This window comes from Mustela lutreola, chromosome 8, assembly GCF_030435805.1.
Source record: "Mustela lutreola isolate mMusLut2 chromosome 8, mMusLut2.pri, whole genome shotgun sequence".
NCBI lineage: Eukaryota > Metazoa > Chordata > Mammalia > Carnivora > Mustelidae > Mustela > Mustela lutreola.
Genome location: NC_081297.1, coordinates 143,248,168 through 143,268,312, shown reverse-complemented (window position 1 = coordinate 143,268,312; position 20,145 = coordinate 143,248,168). Strand labels below are relative to the sequence as shown.

Here is a 20,145-nt window from a genome sequence, read left to right as displayed (position 1 = left end):
AAAGATGCACGCTGCCCAAATCAGCCAGAAGTGTAGAATGAAATCCTGAGAAACAAGCTGCAAATGGTCAACTAAGAGGTTTCAAGGACTTCCTAATTTTACCTCTGCGAAGGGGCTAGGAGATGGTGTGAAGACAGAAGGTAAGAAAGGTGGTCTAGGGAGACTCCAAAGAGTAAGAACTTGTTTTCTCCACTTCTCCTGGGACTGAAAGTACCTGGATTATTAGGTATGAGTCATCCTGCCTCCTGGCTACTTCTTAAAATGGGAAAAGTGATGGATGGCCCAGGAACCTGAAAACTTCAGGACACTAGCCACTGAAATCCTTCCACTAAATCACCCTTTATATAGACTCCACACTCACCAAAGGACACACAGGACACCTAAAGGAAGGACAATTTTGTGCAGAATGTCCAGTGAGAATCACAGAGCAAGGGGCAGCAGGAAAGTAGACAGGAGGTGTCAATAAACAGGGTTAAGAAGTTAGCCAAAACCTTCACTTAGTTATACTAACTCCAAGAGAAAACTTGCAACAAAAACAAGTTTGCGTTTACAGATTTCCTGAGCACTCAACTGGTATAGGACTATGGCTCCTGAGACATCAGAGAGACTCTGGAGACCTGACTTAGGAACAGAGGTAAGAAACACTGTCAAATAATTCATACACTTAAGAGAAGGAAACCACTGCCCTGACCAGAAGGAAACTACATGCTGTGGTATGTCTCAGGGAATGGTGGAAGACTTAGAATCTTCTGGATAGAATGTTACAGGTGTGAACAGAACGGGGTGGGGGGGCACGAGGTGGGAAGGGCAGGGAACGGGACACTTTAGAGGGATGCCGCCATCATCGGGAAAACCAAAGCTTCCCCGAAACAGCCAGGCATTTTTGCTAAAAGCATATCAGGTGGGGCTTTTGAGTTAAAATTTGCGGTTCGCTTTCCCCTACATGCCCGCCTTCGCTTACCTTTTTCATTCATTTTATTTGACACGCTCCGGGCCTTTACCAAATTAGACCAACAAGTCCAGTCTTGAAAAGCTAACAACTGCTCTCCACACACACCAATTTCCCTTTTCCTAAAACAAAGCCTTTAAAAGGGAAGGGAAAGTGAAGAAAGAGAGCGTGTTCACAATGCCTGCCAATTCTTTTCGCCAACTTGGGTTTCCGCAATTAAGCTTTGCACTGTTGTATGTGCATCTTCTGTTTAAAAAAAAAAAAAAAAGATGAAAGGAGAAGGGACATGAAACACTGAGCACCAGAACTCAGCTTTAAAGGTGCCATAACCAAAAGGTAAAAAAAAAAAAAAAAATTCCAGGAAGATGAAATGATTTAAGCGAACACTTGAACAGTGAGTTGCTGCACGCATACTCACAAAACTATTCACTGCCTCCAGCAGGGGAGATTCAAAGAGTCTCTCCCTCCCTCTTTTAAGTCACTCTAAAGCTGACAGAGTGACAAAAGCTCCCCAGTGGGTGGGGGTGAGGAGGGAAGGGGGCTCAAACCTCACCCCTCCCTCAAAGGGCGAGAAACGGCATCTGAGCACAGAGCCGCGGGCATCCTGTGCACCCTCGCTGCACTCAGGATTCTGGCTTTGGCTCCAGGACCCCTGTGGCCTGTCCGCAGTTATCAAGAGTTGGGGCATCCTTCACCAAGGAATCCCGACTACACATGCCACCACCGGCAAGCAGCAGCCAGGAGAGTGGCAGAGGTCAGGGGGTGAGAGCATCCAAGATCTGGCACGCTGGATGCCCTACCGTGGCCGATTCCCAATGCCATCTGTTGTAAGCTGTGTCACGGTCGGTTGCTAACCAAGTTCCTAGGTTTACAGTCAATTAAAAAAAAAAAAGGGGGGGGTCTCCCTCTGTAACAAAATGTATTTTTCCCCCTGCATTCAAGTAGCATCCCCCATAGGACACGCCTTGTTCTGGGGACTCAGCCTACAGGAGAAAAAGGCAGAAATGGTGTTTGCAGTCCAGTACAGGGAGCAACCAGTAAACCAGCAGACCAACAAGGAACAGGGTTTTAGTCATGATCAGTACTACGAAGAAAACTAGGTAGACAGGGTAATGAGACAGGGCAGACAACGGGTTCTAGAAAAGGAGAAGGAAGTCTTCTGAGGAGGTGACATCTGAGGCCTGGATGGTGCAGAAGAGCCAGGGAGGGTGTGGGGTGTGGGGGAGGGGGAAGAACCAGTCTGAAAGGCTCCGTGAGGAGGTCAGTGTGGCCACTCTCGACACCCGGGTGCTCAGCCTCAGTCTGCGGGGTGAGTGGCAGTTAGAAGATGAGGCGCTGCTGGGGGTGAGGGGTGGGGAGTCCGTGGACCATGCCTGGACGACAGGGCTCTTCCTGTCCTCCCGCCACAAAGCCCCTCCAGCCTTCCGTCCACAGTCCCCAGCCCGGACCCCTGCGTGCTCAGCTCCGCCTCGAGACGCCCTTCTTGCTCCTTCACATCCTCTTCTCCGGCTGCAGTTTCCCAGTTCGAGTCTCACCCCCTCCTCCCCTGCCCCTCAGATCCAGTGCAAGGGCTCCTGAGGGCCCGGAGCACTCAGTCATCTTTCTAAGCAAATACTGACCGTCCTACTAAGTGTCAGGCATTAGCCTTGCCCTGGGGATACGGAAGGGATCTAGACACAGGCTCTGCTTCAAGGGGTCTGGCCTGGTCTTCAGGGAGAGGAAGTGGTAAACACACACTTTCTACTCAGTGGGGTAATCGTAACAATAAAGTTCATTTGACTTTTAATCAGGTAACTGCCTCTGACAGCAACTTAACTCTTTTGTGGGAGCAGATGAGGTCACCTGCCCAGATCAGCCTGAAAACTCAACAGCCAGGTAAACCTGCTTCCTGGAAGGCCTAGGCGGTGGACTTGAAGCCTATTGTTCCTTAGAAGTGTCCCGGTTTGGACAATGAGCTCACCTCACCTATGAGGACCCCGCCTCCAGTCCCAAGCCTTGTCGCTAAAGCCTGCTGCCCGCGGGGCCTCAACTTACACCCCTGCCTCCTCTACCACACCTCCCTGTACAAAGCTTCACTTCCAGTTACCAGAACCCACTGCCACCTCCGACACCGCATGCCTTTTCTCTGCCCCACGCCCTCCACGCTTGGTCCAGGAACAGCATTCAGTGAACGCTTGTTAAAACACAGAAATAAAGGGGAGGCCTGTCCACCTGCACCGCCGCTAACTTCAGTCTCTAAGCCGCAAAAGCTGTCCTGGCGGCACCTGCCCTCCCACTCACTACCCCTTAGTAGCAGTAAGGCACGATGTAACACGATTTTTAAAAAGATTATTTATTTATTAAAGAGAGAGGGACAGGGAGAACACACGAGTGAGGGGCGGGGCTAAGGGAGGGGGAGAGAATCTTTGAGCAGACACCCCGATGAGTACGATCCTCCGAACCCGAGATCATGACCTGAGCTGAAATCAAGCGTTGGACACTTACCGATGGAGCCACCCAGGCGCCCCTGCAGTCTGCTGTCTTAAAGCAACAGTGATTTAGACGTGTAAGTTCCAGAGGACCAGCTTAGAAAGGAATGATGTGGTCACACTGTGCATTCTCTCCTGACACCCCCTTCTGCACCGCACGTGCCCAGCCCTCCCTGATAGCGACACAGGAGGCAGGGTGTCTAGAGCCCCGGGAAGGCCACTCACTCGGCTCTGGCTCACACCTGTGAGAAAGGGAACTGGGCTTCCAGATGACGTCAGGTTCCCTTCAGCCCTAACATTTTATAGTGAGTTTAGAGCATTAGTAAAATTCAATTTCAATAAAAGAATAATTTGGAAAATACTATGTAGGACAAGTATAAACAGGCTCTACTTTTTATTGTTAACTACAAAAGGGCAGATGCCAATAATGCAGCGACAGAAGACAAGAAGCAGCCAGAGCATGCTAATGGACTCCCAGAAAGGACACGGGTGGGGTGTACCCAGTAAAGCAGAAAGATTCAGCCATGCAATGGACAGCTTGAGACGGTCCAGCAGAAAGGCAGGCAAAGTCCCTGCAGTGAATTAAGAGAAAGTTTTAAAATGTTCATGCTGTAACAAATCTCCAATTTGAGACTAATGACAACTCAAAGAAGAAAGCCAGATAAATTCATGTTTGTCTTTTAAGGAAGGGGTGGTAATACAGAAACCACAATAGGAATTAGGCTTCAAAGGGGTTTTCACGTGCTTTTCATCCAAATATTACAGAAGGGAACAACCTATCATACCATGACTTTGAGATTATTAAGTGAACCCTAGGTGGCCCAGCTGGTTGAGTGGCACGACTCTTGATTTCCGTTCAGGTCATGATCTCAAGTCCCATGTCCAGCTCTACACTCAGCAGGGAGCCTGCCTAAGACTCTTTCTCTCTCCCTCTGATAAATACATTTTAAAAAACAAAAAAAAAAAAAACAAACAAAAAACCTCTCTCTTGATTAAAAAAAAAGAAGAAGAATCTTTTTTCATGGTTTGGCTCCTTGTCAGTATTTTTACTGAAGTGACCTAACTCACAGCAAGACTCACAAGTCACCTAACTCACTTTCTCAAAGTTTTTACCTTGTAATAAAAATTGATTCACCATTAAGATATCAACAAGTGGCCCCTTCCTACACTCAACAAATACCTATTTTATAATATTCCCATTCATTCAGCAACTATTTACTGGGCATATACAACGTGCCAGGCCCTGAGGACACAGCAGAAAGAAAAAAAAGAAGGGAAAAACCCAACATGGGCTTAGTCCTGCCCTTGAGAAGCTAGGTGTAGTTGGGGAAAGAGACGTTCATTAGAGAAAACTGATGGAAACGTCCACTGAGGCCACAGTAGGTGCCGTAAGTGGCACAAGGTACTACTGTGTGTGCAGACCAGGCGGGGAGGGAGAGGGGATTTCCTGAGACTGCAGGACGGTGCTAGGGACGGAGGGCGTGGGAGTAGGAAGGAGTCTAAGCAGAGGGAAGAGAATCGATAAAGGCTACGAGGGAGAAACCGGGCTGCTGAGGAACTGAAATGAGACCTGTGCGACGGGAAGTGGAGCAGATGAGCCCGCCCAGCCACCACCCTGCAGGTGCTGGGAGCAAGTTTCTTCTCTTTCCGCAAAGCGCGGGAATCCACCGCTGGGTTTAAGCGGGAAGAGATTTCTATTCTCCAAAGGTCACTGGAAGCAGAGAACCGTGTGTGTAGGGGCAAAGCTCGGGAGCCGTCCACATGCACAGGGCTGGCTCTGTCAACTTTACCAGCAACCGTTGAGCCCACGCAGGAGACAGGCCACACACATCATTTTCACAGAGAGGTTTTCATATAAAGAATGGTTAGCTAGGTATAAAATGACTGACTAGTCCCTGCAAAATCAAACAGAAAGAGACAGAGAGCACACTGTCTGCAGTAGAGCAGCCGCCTGAGGCTGGGGGGCAAAGGGACAAAGTCCCGCCATGGACCTCTGCCTGGGGGGGGGGGGGCGGTGGGAGGGAGCGCCTGCACCTTAGGGGGTGCAAGAAAGCTGGTTCTGCGAGGTCCCTGCACGTGGTGGAAAAACTGGGGAATGGACTGAGCCGCTGCTACAGGAAGGAAATGCTGCCGCTGGAGCAAGGCTGCGTTGCTAAGAGGAAACAGACAGGAAGAAGCCAGTTCCTTCTTCCTCCTCTGGCCCCGCGGTGGCCCTCGCACAACCCTGTTGACAATGCCTGACAGGGCCAGAAGCGGGGGGCAGAATTTCAGCTTTAACACCCCGAGAGCAGGAAGGGTGAGCTTGGGGCTGAGAAACAAACACTTAATAACCAAGAGAACACACAAAAAAGTGCCTGACACAACTCACACCAGCCCCTGGTCTTTTCCAACACGGCTGGATGACTCACAGACCATATTAAATCTTGGATACCATGATCGTTCAGACGAACCAATTTAGGTGCTGCTAAGAAAAACTGTCACCCATTAGACTAGCTCGATGCTAAGTCTCCGTGAACTGTAAGACGCATTCGTATTTCAAAGATGTTAGAGGGCGAAGAAAAAAAAATGTATATTTCAGAATTGACAAAACAGCTGAATATTCCTTAGCAGTATGTCAAACTTAATCAAAACAAGTCACTTATTACTGACAAAGCCAGATAAAAGGGAAATACCGAAAACCAGGAGCTCTAAGAGGGATTTGTTTTGCTCTATTTTGGGGGGTTTAACTTTTTGAGATCTATGGATTGACACACAGAGATCCTGTATACCATTCACTCAGTTTCTTCCAGGGGCAAGTCTTACATGACTGTAGCAGAACATCACAAACAGGAAACTGGCACTGATGTAATCCAGCAATCTTACTCGGATTTTACCAGTTTTTATGTGCTCGTTTGTGTATGTGCGTATTGTTCTCTGCCAATTGTCATATGTGGATTTGCACAACCATCACATCACAGTCAAGGGACAGAACAGCTCCGCTGTGACAGTCCCCATGCTATCCTATCACAACCATGGCCATCCCTCTCCCTGACCAATACCGTTCTGCGTTATTTTTAAGGCAAAGAGCTTATATATTACTCTATCACTATTTGTCATATGAATTGAATTTTCTTCTGTATTTAAAGAGCAATTAAAGAATGTGGTATCTCAGTTGGCTTTGGGTTAACTATTCCTACACGGGAACACACTGCCAAGTGGGTAAGGACCTCTCCAGAAAAGGAAATCTCATTTTCTGACTACTGTCAGATCCCTGCACTAGCCCAGGTTCGCCCCTTCATTGCAACACTGAACGTTAGCTGCTATTATCATCCTTGTGATTGGGTATGATTAGCCTGATTATGTCTCTCCTGTTCCAGTTTTGCCACCCTCTGACACTTTTTTCACAGAGCAGTCAGAGTGATTTTTATAAAAATAAAATCCAAACATGCCTCTGCTTGCTTAAAATCCCTCCCAACTTTCCAGACCAAGCCTTATTTCCAGAGCCTGCCATTCGCAGCTCTTGGAGGCCTGGCCCCCGCGGCTCTCTGGCCTCTGCATCTCCAGGACAAGAAGCCACGCGCCACCTCCTTCCGCGGACCATTCCCCATACCTTTCAGACTCAGGGTGCTCCCTCCTCAGCAAAACCTCCCTGGGGCCCTTCACTGGAGGCTTCGTGCCCCTTCACCATGTGGGCACTCTCTTTATTGTGAAAAATTATTCGTGACATAAAATTCACCATTGTTTCTATTTTTTTTTTTTTTAAAGATTTATTTATTTATTGACAGAGAGAGAGGGAGGGAGAGAGCACTGGCAGAGGGAGCGGGAGAGGGAGAAGCAGACAGCCCATGAGGGGCTGGAACTCAGCCGGTGGGATCACAACCTGAGCCAAAGGCAGATGCAGAACCGACTGAGCCACCCAGGCGCCCCCACTGTAACTATTTTTAAGCGTACAGTTCATTGGCATTAATCCCTCTATCCAGCTTTAACACAAGTTTATTACTCTAGATGCAGCAGGCATTGAAATATGTAACAGTTTTCCGCAGAGTAGGAGAAGGAACATATCAGAAGTCAGAAATTAGAGACGTCATAGTCTCATTTAATAGGAAGAGTTACGCTATTAACAGTTAAGACGTGAGCTGTCCAATATGGTGGCCACTAGCCACACCTGGCCATTTACATTGACGAAAATCAAATAAAATGTGGAAATTAGTTTCTCAGTCATACCAGTCGTATTTCAAATGTTCAATAGCCACATGTGGCTCACGGGCACCACATGGGGCAGCACAGATACCGAGTATTTCTATCACTGCCGAAAGTTCTACTGAATAGCACTGCTGAAGACTATTTTTAAAAGAAATGAGGAATATCCAGCTGGCGAAGGCAAGGCACACAGGCAGGAGCAAAGCCACAGCCACAAGGGAAGCTGAGGCATGCTGGAAGCATGTAGAAACCCGGCACACAGAGACCACAATCTTGGCCTATGTCCATACCTAAAGGCCATAAAAACCCCAAGCTAATCTGTACCCAAAGGGATGCTTTTAAAAAAATCATAAATGCTGGCAATAAGGACCCTAAGGAAAGTGCCAACAGCAGTAGGTGCAGAGGCTAAGTAAGAATGGAACAGTTAAGACGGGAAAGGCATTAAGAAGCCAACAAGGTCCCTCCAGCAAGGACCACGTTCTGAGTCTTAAAGAATAGACTTCAGTTAGGGGGACAAGGTTAGCAGGGTGTTCCAGGCAGGGTTCAAGGTCATGGAGCTGGTAGGTGGGAGAGCCAAGATTCAAACACAGGTCTGTTTCCCAGCGATCTTGACCGTTGGAGTAGATAACTGGGGGAAACCGCAGCAGCACGGCAATCTGACAACCTGAGAGCGGCTGGAGCCCTAAGTCGGAGGGAAATGACAGGAGATAAGTCTCAGATAAGCAGGGGCTAGTACAAAGGGCTTTGTCTCTCAGGCTAAATTTGGACTTTATCTTGGGGAGGAACTGTTGAAGCAATCTAGTAAGCAAAGTAATGAAACCACCACATTGCCGTTTTAGAAAGCGAGCCTTCCAGGTGGAGGAAGGTTACTGGGCCGGAGGAGAGAGAGGCAGAAGGACGGGTGAGTCAGGAGTAAGGGAGACTTCAGGCTTCAGGCTCTGCAGTCAGAGCCCGGCCAGCTCCACGCAGCACACAACCCTGGACATGCTTCCTTCGTGTGAAAGGGGGTATCTCCCTACACATTTTCTTAGGGATGAGGGGTTGCCCTCTTCTGAGGACAGCTGTCAGGGTCCTCCTGACAACACCCCCTGCTGTCCTTTCTGGGACGGAGGGCTGCAAGGACAAGGCTGGCTTGGGTTGCTGGGGCCTCCTGCTGCCCTGCTGGGAGGGCCTGTCAGAAGGGATACAGAAAGAGCTGTTGCCCCGGGCTTCCCAGGAACACAGGCCAGTCAGTTCCTCTGGCTGGCTGCACGGTCTGCGCTGGCCTGAGGTTGCCTGCACAAAGTTGTGGTCAGGATTACACGGGACGCATGGGAAGAGGGGGGCATGCTGTCTTACTCACTCAGGTACTCAGTACAGGGGGGGTTCTCAGTACCACCCGAAAAGTTCAGGCAAGAGAAAAGCACCTGCACCAAGTCAGTGAGAACAAAGAGGAAAGATGGAATCTCAGCTAAGCAGGGAGCAATCAGCAAAGAGTCTTAGTGACTGATTAAACGAGAAAAGAGAAAAAGAAAGGTATAAGACGGCCATTTTCAAAGGAGGTGTTTTTGCCAGCCAGGGATCATCGCTAATGTGTGGAAACGCATGAGACTTTCATAGGGACAGGGCGCTACTGGCAGCTAGTGGGTGGGGACCAGGAACGCTGCTCGACACCAGACGACGCTTGGGGCTGGTCCCTCAAACAAAGTATTATCTGGCTTCCAGTGTCAGCTCTGAGCTTTAGAAACTGTGGTCTAGGATGGTTTCCAGGTTCCTAGACTAGGGTGACTGGTCACGGCAGACTCTGCATCAAGAGAGAGCACACAGGAGGAAGGACAGAGGTCCGGGGACGGGGGAGGTGCAAAAGAGCCTGAGTCGAGGCGGGGATGTGGTAAAAGCTGTGTGTCCCTGGGGCGCCCAGACGGACCTGTTGAGTAAGAGCTTGGAGAGGAGATGTAACAGGAGTCAGAGCCTTAAAGTGCCAAGGTAGAAACCCAGGTCCCAGGAGTAATGAGTTTATCCAGGGAGCATGAAGAGAGGATGGCCAAGGACAAAGCCAAGGAGGATATGGATTTTAGCAAACCACAGCACGTCTTCCTTATCAGTAACTGAGTGAAGGGCTAGGAAAGATGCGTATGACAGGGTATTTGCTACCAACAGTATGCTAACGGCTCCCAACCCTCGCCTTTATTTACAGCTAGGACTACCGCAGCAAAGAGGAACCCTTGGGAGCGTCCAACTCATCTACCTGTTTTAACCACTGAAAGCAATGCCTGACAAATGCTAGAAAAAATAATTTTGATCCAAGTGCTAGTACTTCTCAATAATCCAGAAGCGGAAATGGATCCACAGACTCCCTCAGCAATTTATTTATTTATTTTTAAAAAGATTTTTTAATATTTTTTTGACAAAGATCACAAGTAGGCAGAGAGGCAGGCAGAGAGAGAGGAGGAAGCAGGCTCCCTGCTGAGCAGAGAGCCCCATACAGGCTTCAATCCCAGGACCCTGAGATCATGACCTGAGCCAAAGGCAGAGGCTTAACCCACTGAACCACTCAGGCACCCACCCCAACCCCTTAGCAATTTTAAGCAACACTGTACAAGCCACACACCTTCAAAGCTATGTTATAAAGATCAAACTCTGTGTTCAACAGCCAACATTAAGAGGCTTGTTGGGGGTGGAGGACAGGGAACAGCGCTAGGTGTTAGGTAAGGGGAACAATCATCAGCGCCTGTGTCCCCACCACATGTCACTGAGGGCACGGCATCTTCATGCCTGTTGTCTCATCTCACCTGATTGATCTGTGCAGCGAAACTGTCACACGGATATTGCCATCTCTATGTTATAGTTGAAGAAGCCACTTTAAAGGTTTTCTGTGATTTGCCCATGTTCACATAACTACTTAAATGGCAGGATGACAAGCCCTGTGAAACCTGAGGGGCAGCCATGAAGGTGGGAGGAAGAGCTAGTCCCTGCTTTTCATATGAAAATTAGGGCCAGTCCGAGAACGAGAACAAGAGTGTCCATCGGGTGTTTTAGATGTATCTGTCCTTCAACCCTTCATGCCTTGGGGGTTCTTACTACTCTCAATTTAAAGTGAAAAATTTGAGTTTCAGAGACTTTAATTACAAACTTTTACACATAGTATGTGGCAGAGCTGAGGTTTAAACCCACATTTCTCTGATGCCCAAGCCCAAGTTTTTAATTTACTCTTTTCTTTTGCTTACTACTGAATTTTCTCCTGTTTTGGTAAGATAGGGTTTGGACTTTTTCCCTCACTAGCCAGATGACATGTCCAAACACAACTGGAAGAAATGAAAGTTACTTTCACTTATTTTCTTCTTACTCTCTATTGAGTACATGATTTGGATAGAAAGGGACTGGAGTAAGCGAATGTTCTCAAGGAAGGCTGTAATCAGCTTTGACTAGAATAAACTGGGGCTCTCTTAGCTACTCACATTTTGAAGTTTTATCAACAGGAGATTAGGGACAGTAAAATCTAATGGTTGATGCGCTGAAAGAGAACCTAATGTGGGAAAGAAACATTTTTCCATCTGGCTCAATTACTTAGATGCCAAGAAAAAAAGAAAACGAAAAGGAGACGGCCATATTGCTGCTTTGCCAAACACGTGAGTACGCGTTCACATGCCACCAAAATCCCCTTCCACCAGCTTTCGGGACACAATGTCACATCTGCAGAGGCACAAGCTTTCCCAATGCCAAAGTCATGGGACAACCAAAGATCGCCGGGCCTGCCTTTCCCTTCTCCCTGTTTCAAGCATCTCTCATCTACAAAGAATTCAAAAACACATGTAAAAATAAGTATTCAGCACTTGAGTTACTTGAGTTACTTCTTGGATGAAGACTTGACATTTCTGTTATTTTTCCACTCTTTAAAACTTCTGGGGTAATTTTTTAAAAGCTTTTATTGTTAAATATTTAGTGCATACAAAAGAACACCCATGTACCCACCACTCAGTTAAAAGCAGAGAACATTCCCAGTACCCAGGGACCCCTGTGATCTCACCCCTTCCCACTCTATGAGTTTGCCACCCCTCGGCTAAATGCCTGTCACCTCCTTGCTTTACCACACAGTGCTTTGTAGCCTGAACAACATATTTTTTGTTTTGCATATTTTTATAAATGGATCTGTACTATTTTATTCTTTTGCAACTTGCTTTTTCTCACTCCATATTATATTCCTAAAATTAATTTGCGTTGTGTTCCGGTTTGTTCACATAAATGCTGTACAGAGTTTCATCATTAACGTACCACAAAGTATTCATCCATCCCCCTTTTGATGGACATTTAGATTTCCACTTTGTGCTACTACACACAGTGTTGCTGCTGTAAACATCCAGGGACTCTCCCTTCCTATGGAAGCATGTATACAACAAGAGTTCTTCAGTGAGGCAGGTTAACTGCAGATAGTTCTAGCTGCTGGGTCACCCGAACTTCACTGCATACTGTTACAGTTTTCCAAAGTGATTACTACAGTTTTCTCTCCCATCTGAAGAGTGTAACAATTCCTGTTGCCCTACATCCTCACCAATCCTTGGTACAGTACTTTCCAATCTTTTAGTTTTTGCTAACCCGAGGAGTACAAAATGCTATCTCATTGTGCTTTAACTTGCATTTCCTTGATTACTCACTAAGTTGGATTTTACTCCCCTACGTTTATTGGTCATTTAGGTTTTTTCCAACCATGAAATTTGTTTCTTTATTTTTCCATTAGGTCTTTTTCTTATCAGTTTGTAAGAGTTCTTTGTGAATTCTGGCTACAGCTCCTTTCTTGATAATATGTACTGAAAATACGTAAGTTCTTAATTACAAAAAATATGAATGCAACAACTTTTTTCATTCATGATTTGTGCTTTTGCACCGTGTTTAAACATTCTCCTCCCAAGATCACAAATATTCTCTTATATTTGTTTCTGTAAGTATTAAATCTTTTCATATTTATATGAATCCATATGGTATTTATTTTTTTATAGAGTATGTCTGATTTGATCCTTATACACAGGGGGAAATGATGTGAAAATGGAGGCAGAAGCTGCAGTATTATAGTGACAAGCCAAGAAACCCCAAGTATTGCCAGTAAACACCAGAAGCTAGGAAGAGACAAGGAAAGACTCCTCTCTGGTGCCTTCCAGAGAGAGCCCCACTCTGCCAACACCTTCATTTTGAACTCCCAGCCGCCAGAACAGTGATGGTGTAAATTCCTGCTGTTATAAGTCATCTAGTTTGTGACATTTTGTTAGGGCAGCCACCAGAGATTAATACAATCATATGGAGCATCCCAGCACCTCTTGTTCAAAGCCCACCTCTCTGCTAATCTACAGCGTCGACTGTCACTTTGCCAACTGATTAATAAGGCCAGTTCTGTCACGGACTCCATATACATGGAATATACATGTGATCTGAATCACATGTATACACACATATATATGTGATCTGAATCTAGGCTTTTCACTCTTGATGCTCTGGTCCATCTCTAACCCTGCAGTTAAACTATAGTGCCTTAATTTCCAGCTTTGCATTAAGTCATGGGCAGGGTAAGTCCTCTTATTATTTCTGTTCTTCTCTCTTCCATATAAATTTTAAAATCAGTTTATCAAGTTTCAGAAAAAAAAACTGTTGGGATTTTTATTGGAATTTAAATTTAAATACCAATCTGAGGAGAAATGACACCTTTATTTATTATTGTTTTTTAAGATTTTATTTATTTATTTGACAGAGAGAGGGAGAGAACACATGCTAGGGGAGCAGCAGAAGGAAAGGGAGAAGCAGGCTCCCTGCCAAGCAGGGAGCTCGATGTGGGGCTCGAACCCAGGACCCTGAGATCATGACCTGAGCCAAAGGCAGACGCTTGATATCTGAGCCACCCAGGTGCCCCAAAATGACACCTTTAAATTACTGAGCCTTCTTACCATGATCATGACAGAGCTCTATGCTTATTTAGGTCTTATATTAATGTCTCCTAATTATTTCCTTCCATAGAGGCCTTATTAGTTTTGTCCCAAAATTCTTTTATTTTCTCTTACGACTCTAATGATGTTTTAAAAGACTATATTCTTTTTTTTTTTTTTTTAAGATTTTATTTATTTATTTGACAGAGAGAGATCACAAGTAGGCAGAGAGGCAGGCAGAGAGAGAGAGGAGGAAGCAGGCTCCCTGCTGAGCAGAGAGCCCGATGCGGGACTCGATCCCAGGACCCTGAGATCATGACCCAAGCCGAAGGCAGTGGCTTAACCCACTGAGCCACCCAGGCGCCCCTAAAAAACTATATTCTTAAACGGGGACTCATTTAAATAAAAAAGATGAAACACTGTTCTTTAGAAACAGTTCCTAATCATATACTCATGCCCAGTAACCTCTTGACTGAGAATCTCATGTAGAATTCAGACATTCTAATAACCATATTAGTATCTACTATTCCAGTGCTCATTATGTGTTAGACACTACCCTAAGTATATAGTCCTCAAACTTCTGAGGTAAATTCTATTAGTCTCATTCTAAGGTGAAGAAACTGGCTTAAAGAGGTAAGGAGCCAATGAGGTAGCTCTAGAGATAAAAACCAGTACTTGGTTCCACTGCAAAACTTCTTAAATACCATTGTATTGTCTCCTGTATTGTGGTAGATGAGAATAAAAGCCACCTTAACCTCAGAATGCAAGAATTATTATCTCCTAATAATCAAAATCCCCTTAGGCTGCCCAAATTCACCTGATGGGTTCTCCAAATCAAAACAGCATTCACACTGCATTCAGGGTTTCAAAACTCTTCTGATTAATTTAGAAGAAAACACTCTACAGACGATAAACACTCAATACTTTCCATAGTTACATTTAAAAAACAATTAAGTAATATAGTAAACCAAGAATGTCACAAAGACCAGTATTATTTCGGTTTGTTACAATGGCAATTTTAGATAATTACTCAATTACTTAAAAAAATTCTCAATGTTTAAATGGCGATTTTCAAATTAACTGACTCACTTTCAAGATTCAGTAATGGACCTCAGTCAGACCTAAAAACTTCTAGGTTGATGGTTACTACTGCTTCCGTGGGCAAGTCAACATCTGACTAATCTTGTAATTTCTGTGATTACACTACTGTTTTATGTGTAAATTCTTTCTTACTATATTAGTCACAGAATCAGCATATCAGAGTGCCAGTAATCTTTTGACCTCCAGCCAATACCAAAGAATCCTTAGTTTCAATGCATAAAAAACTGATCTCACCTTATGTTAACAAATAATCCGTGAATGACATCTACTTATTTAATTACATCTGTTTGTGTTCTCTGATGCTACAAATATTTATTAGACTTCTTCCAAGCACTTGGGTTACATCATTTAACAAAACAGAACACAATTCTCCCTATGAGAACAAGCCAACCAACTGGCAAAAAAACCCCCACGGGTCCAGCACCCTCCAGGTGTGGTTCTTAGGAGTGCTCGGGAACAGCCGATTGGCCTATTAAATCACATGTGTGCAATACACCTGAAATTAACACCATTATCAATATTAATGTATGTTAGGCAAAGTGCCCTTTGCTAGATATGCCTGCATATTGAACAATGCTGTTTGGTAAGATAAAAATGCATCAGTACTTTCAACGTAAGAGTTACCAGAGTCTTCTTAATATCAATAATTTCACTGGATGAGAGAAAATGATGATTAAAAAGCAATGGCAGTTTTCCTACGCCCGTTTCAGTGAACTGCTGGTATCCCTGCAAAACCCCAGTAATTGGCAACTTATTAAAAATACAAAGAGCAGCAGTGGTGGCAGAGAGAACAACAGCAGGTCGGTCTAAGCACAGCGGAGCTTCGCAGCAGCCGCAGGCGGCTGTGCAGTTGCTCTGCAGTTGCTCGGCAGTCAATTACTCTCACAAAAGAGCATCAATGAGGGCAGGTAGCCCCCAGGTCAGCTGCACATGTTATCATTCAGAGATACATCATACTCACAAATAGTGGTGCAAGCATTAAAGATCCAAGTTCCACAAACTGCCACGCAACACGCGACATTTACTCCAGCTAATCATCTGGAGGCTTTTTCTGAATATGGTGGAACAGAGGAAGCAGAAAGGCAGATCACCAGTGGGGAAGACGTACATTGCCTGGGTTCTACCAGTCCCTGGGAACCACAGTGGCAGCTGGTGATTCTTGAATGACCAGCCCTGGACACCGACCACAGCGTCCTCAACCAGGATTTTCCCCTTCAAGGAAAAAAACAGGACCTGAGCTCCCACTTTACCCTAATGGTCTGTGAATAAACAGCAGACTGAGGTTTCACAGGACTGACCAAAATTTGCATTAAAAGATCCTGTCCCACACCTCCTTCTCTTAGAATTAAGCAACCAAGAACCCGAAGGGACTAAGCATGGTACCAGTGGTTTCTGAAATACAAAAGACTATTCATAATCTCTAATAACTTAAAATAGATGTGGCAACACATAAAGACAAACAGTTACATATTTTGCTCAACATTCTGCATTACAATGTTTCTTCTCTTTTCTTTTCCTTCCCTTTCGTTTAGGCTAAGGCTGAGAAGTAGAGGGCTGAAGAAGGCAGTGCTATGTGGGTAGAAAGAGGGCAAGATGGAAATCTGAGGAAGGAAAGGAAAGGAGAGAGAAATACATCACAACGGGCAACGGAGACAAGCAGGGGGTCCAAGTTGAAGCTAGCCACTAGCTTCCCACCCCACAACCAGATCACTGCACCCTGCAGAAAGCTGTGGCCAGAATTTTCAGCCATTTCTGGAGGGACTTCTGAGCTGCACCTGCCAAGTGGCAGGAAATGAAAACAAAACACAAAATCGCAGAAGCAGAAGGCCTCACCACACAAGAATGTTCTGATGGCTGAACCTAAGGCTATATAAAGAAAGAAGATACCAGATCTCAAAATTTCATCTCAAATACAGAACTTATTGCAACTGTAAAGATCTTCCATAGTGGCCATGATCCAAGTAATCATTAAAGAGTTTATCGGGCTATCATCCCATTATCTATTTCACTGCACACTTGTACACTTTTGCATTCTTAGACATACCTGGCAGAGATGAAAGTAGAAGCAAAGAGCATTCTCATGAAGCTGATTTCTGTTATGGAAGAAATGGTGGGCCGTGGATTGATGGAAAGAGGAAGGTGGATCATACAGCCAGAAGCAATCCTGATGGGAATCCGTTTAAGGGGGTGAGGCAGACCTTGGGCAGTGGGGAAAACCTGGCAGGTTGTGACATGTGAAGTCTTTGTGATGCACTAGAGTGCCCTGACAGCTGGCTGGGAAGCACCAATAGCTCAGGACTAAAAATGTGCTTTGTTTTGAGCTATCAGTGAAGTTTGTTCAACAACACTGCCAACACCAATAATTAGTTCTACCACACTTAACAAGACGGGCTGCTAATCACTGGCCAACATTTTTTGAAACCTGCTAGTAAGGTAATGCCAACCTGCAAAACGGAACCTCATTCAACAGAGACCTCGGCCTCAACACAGTCTAATGCAACGAATGAATGGGCCCGATGTCCTCCTCATTAAATTCAAAAGTATGTTAAAACAAAAGGGTAGTGAATAGTGAAGATCTGGGCAAGAAAGGCAAGAAAGAAAAGACATCAGAAGTGTGGAAGAAAGACAGGATGGAAGCAAGGTCGACAGGCTGTCACTCTGAAATATTCAGCAGTACCAACTCCTGGGTGATAATCAGAAGAGCAGAGGACCAACCACGCATGCGCCCCTTCAATGCATGGGCAAGAACTTGAGATTCATTTGGGCCAGAGATATGGAGGAAACATTGTTTAGAAGATTTTATTTATTTACTTGAGAGAGAGAGCGCGCACAGGCAGCGGGGGATGGCGGGGCAGAGGGAGAAGGAGAAGCAGACTCACTGCTGAGCAGGAAGTCCCACATGGGGCTCAAGGCTCGATCCCAAAACCCGAGGACTGTGACCTGAACCCAAGGCAGACGCTCAGTCGGTTGACTGAGCCCCCCAGGAGCCCCTGATGACACATTCTGGTCTTCACAAAAGCTATGAGGGTGATTATTCACCAGTGTGATTCCCTATCCCCAATTTGAGAAACAAGTCATTTGCAACCTTGAAGTAACACACAGATCAGATTAATCTTTTAAAAAATGATTTTTCCTTTTGAAAGACCTGACTCCTTCTGTTTTACAGTCCTCAAGCAAATCTCATCCTACATGAATTTATACATGCTCAAAGGTAGCAACGGTTCATTTACATTCCTTCACTGACTGCAGGAATCACAATCTATTTGCAATTATAATGCTCTAAAAATAAGTTATTTGATTCTTTCAAATGTGAAAGGTAACAAACAAGTGGAAATATTCTTGTTAAACTACTAATAGAAACTTGGTGATTTGTAAAATAGCTCTGCCGGGGTAGGGGGGAGGGGAGAAAGAAAAAAAGAAAAAGAAAAGTCATTTGGAGGTTTTAAAAGCCTATTTTGGTTTTTAAAGCAGCATTTGCAACAGGGTATATAAGAATATAAACATCAAATTAAATGACTTTAGCTAAACTAAAACAAGTATGAATTCTCTGACTTTCAAAATCCACCATGAAAACTTTTCAAAACCTGGCATATAGTATTTTCTTGGCTTATACTACTTGAGACAAAAGTAACTTTAATGTGGCCACCTGGGTGGCTCAGTGGGTTAAAGCTTCTGCCTTGGCTCATGATCCCAGGGTCCTGAGATTGAGTCCCAAGTCAGGCTCTCTGCTCAGCGGGGAGCCCGCTTCTCCTTCTCTCTCTGCCTGCCTCTCTGCCTACTTGTGGTCTCCATCTGTCAAATAAATAAATAAAATCTTAAAAAAAAAAAAAGTAACTTTAATGTTTCTTAGTGATCCATATTAAATGATCCTTTCAAATTTGGGCAAACTCACCTAACTATTCTGAAATTATTTGAACACGGGCAAATTTCCACATAAAAACAATGTCAGGGGCACCTGGGTGGCTCAGTGGGTGAAGTGACTGCCTTTGACTTAGGTCATGATCCCAGGGTGCTGGGATCCAGCCCCTGCTCAGCGGGGAGCCTGCTTCTCCTTTTCCCTCTGTCACCCCCCTGCTTATATTCTCTCACTCATTGTCAAATAAATAATAAAATCTTAAAAAAAAAAAAAAAAAAGTAAAGCAACACCTGAGCACAGAGAAATCTGGAATTAAGCCAATATTTCATATTCCATGTTGCTCAAGGTCCACATGCACATGGCAAAGAACTGCAGACAAGTATCCCCACGGTCTGTTTTTTTACATCACTCTTAACAAATCCACTAAAAGCGAAACTTTATGGTAGAAAGGTAATCAAAGGTTTTTAAAAGTTTCTGAAGCTAAGTATGCAAAAATATGTTTAAAGCAATTTTAAGACTACAGTATTTATAAAAGCAAAAAACCAAAAACCTAAATATTCAGAATAGCTACTGTTTATGGAGTGCTTGCTACGTGCCACACTGAAGTGCGGGTATTCTGCATGTTTCATGTCATTTTCAAGATGAGAATTCTCTTAGATGGGGACTAGTAACATCTCCAATCTGCAGATAAGAAACTGGGGCACCATGAAGTTGAGTAAGATTTCTCAGTTGCCGGAGGGCTGGGATCTGAATTTAGAGCAGAAGCCCCCAACACAACAGTGCACTGATTCTCAGGACAGAGAGCTTAAAGAAACAACAGCACCCAAGCAGAATGGTGGGGGGCAGGGGTATGAGGGGAAGGGGCAAAGGCTTTGCCTTCTGATTGCTGACCATTGTGATTCCTAGGAATGCAGCAAGCATAGCACATCATACTCAATATAATCTACAATATATATTATACACACAGCCATATCTACATAAATAAAATGCCCAAGAGAATATGCATCCGCTGTTAACAGGGGTAGAACTGAAGGAGAGTGGGGAGGAATTTTAAAATGAGAAATAGGGGAATTACAATTCTACAAACTTCTCATGATCTGAATGTTAGGCAAGAATATTACTTTCTAAATTCTGAAACGATTTCAAACTTCGAGAAAAGTTGCAATATGGTACAGAGAAAGAACTCCTTATCCCAGAACTGCTGAGAATACGCTGTCAGTCTCATGTTCCACCACCCCAAATACTTTAATGTATGTTTTTCTTTTAAAAATTCTTCCAACCACAACAGAACTATCAAAATCAGAAAACTAACACTGATATGTTACTTCCATTTAATCTTCAGGCCCCACTCAAGTTTTGCCACCTGTCCCAGTAGCGGTCTTCATGGCAAAGAAACAGCGGCATTCAGCTGACTTGTCTCTTTAGTGTCTTTTCAATTTGAAATGGTTCCTCACTCTTGCTTGGACTTGACACTTTCGAAGATGATTGCAGGCCATTTAATTTGTAGAACGTTCCTCAGTATTTATAAAAGCATGTTTGATGTTTCTCCTGATATGATTCAGGTCCTGTATCTTGGCAAGAGTATCACTGAGGTGATGCTGTCCTCTCACCGCCTCCTATCATGTGACACAATTTCAGTGCCGGCCCATTCTGGGGAGATTGACTCAGATCACTCAGTTAGGGTGGCGTCTGCCAGACTTCTCC

The 20,145-nt window shown here is 44.8% G+C and overlaps 1 protein-coding gene across 11 annotated transcripts in view; it reads right to left on the bottom strand.

The window, feature by feature from the left end:
• TNRC6B (trinucleotide repeat containing adaptor 6B) overlaps positions 1–20,145 on the bottom strand; it is a 262,528-nt gene that overhangs the window by 98,478 nt on the left and 143,905 nt on the right. The window contains exon 1 of one of the 11 annotated variants that reach the window (XM_059187045.1): positions 16,630–17,770. The exons of the other annotated variants lie outside the window; for them this stretch is intronic. Within the exon in view, the coding sequence (XP_059043028.1) occupies positions 16,630–16,733 (104 nt within the window). The 5' untranslated portion in view covers positions 16,734–17,770. Of the gene's footprint in view, positions 1–16,629; positions 17,771–20,145 lie in introns of those variants that run through there. 11 annotated transcript variants of the gene reach the window in all.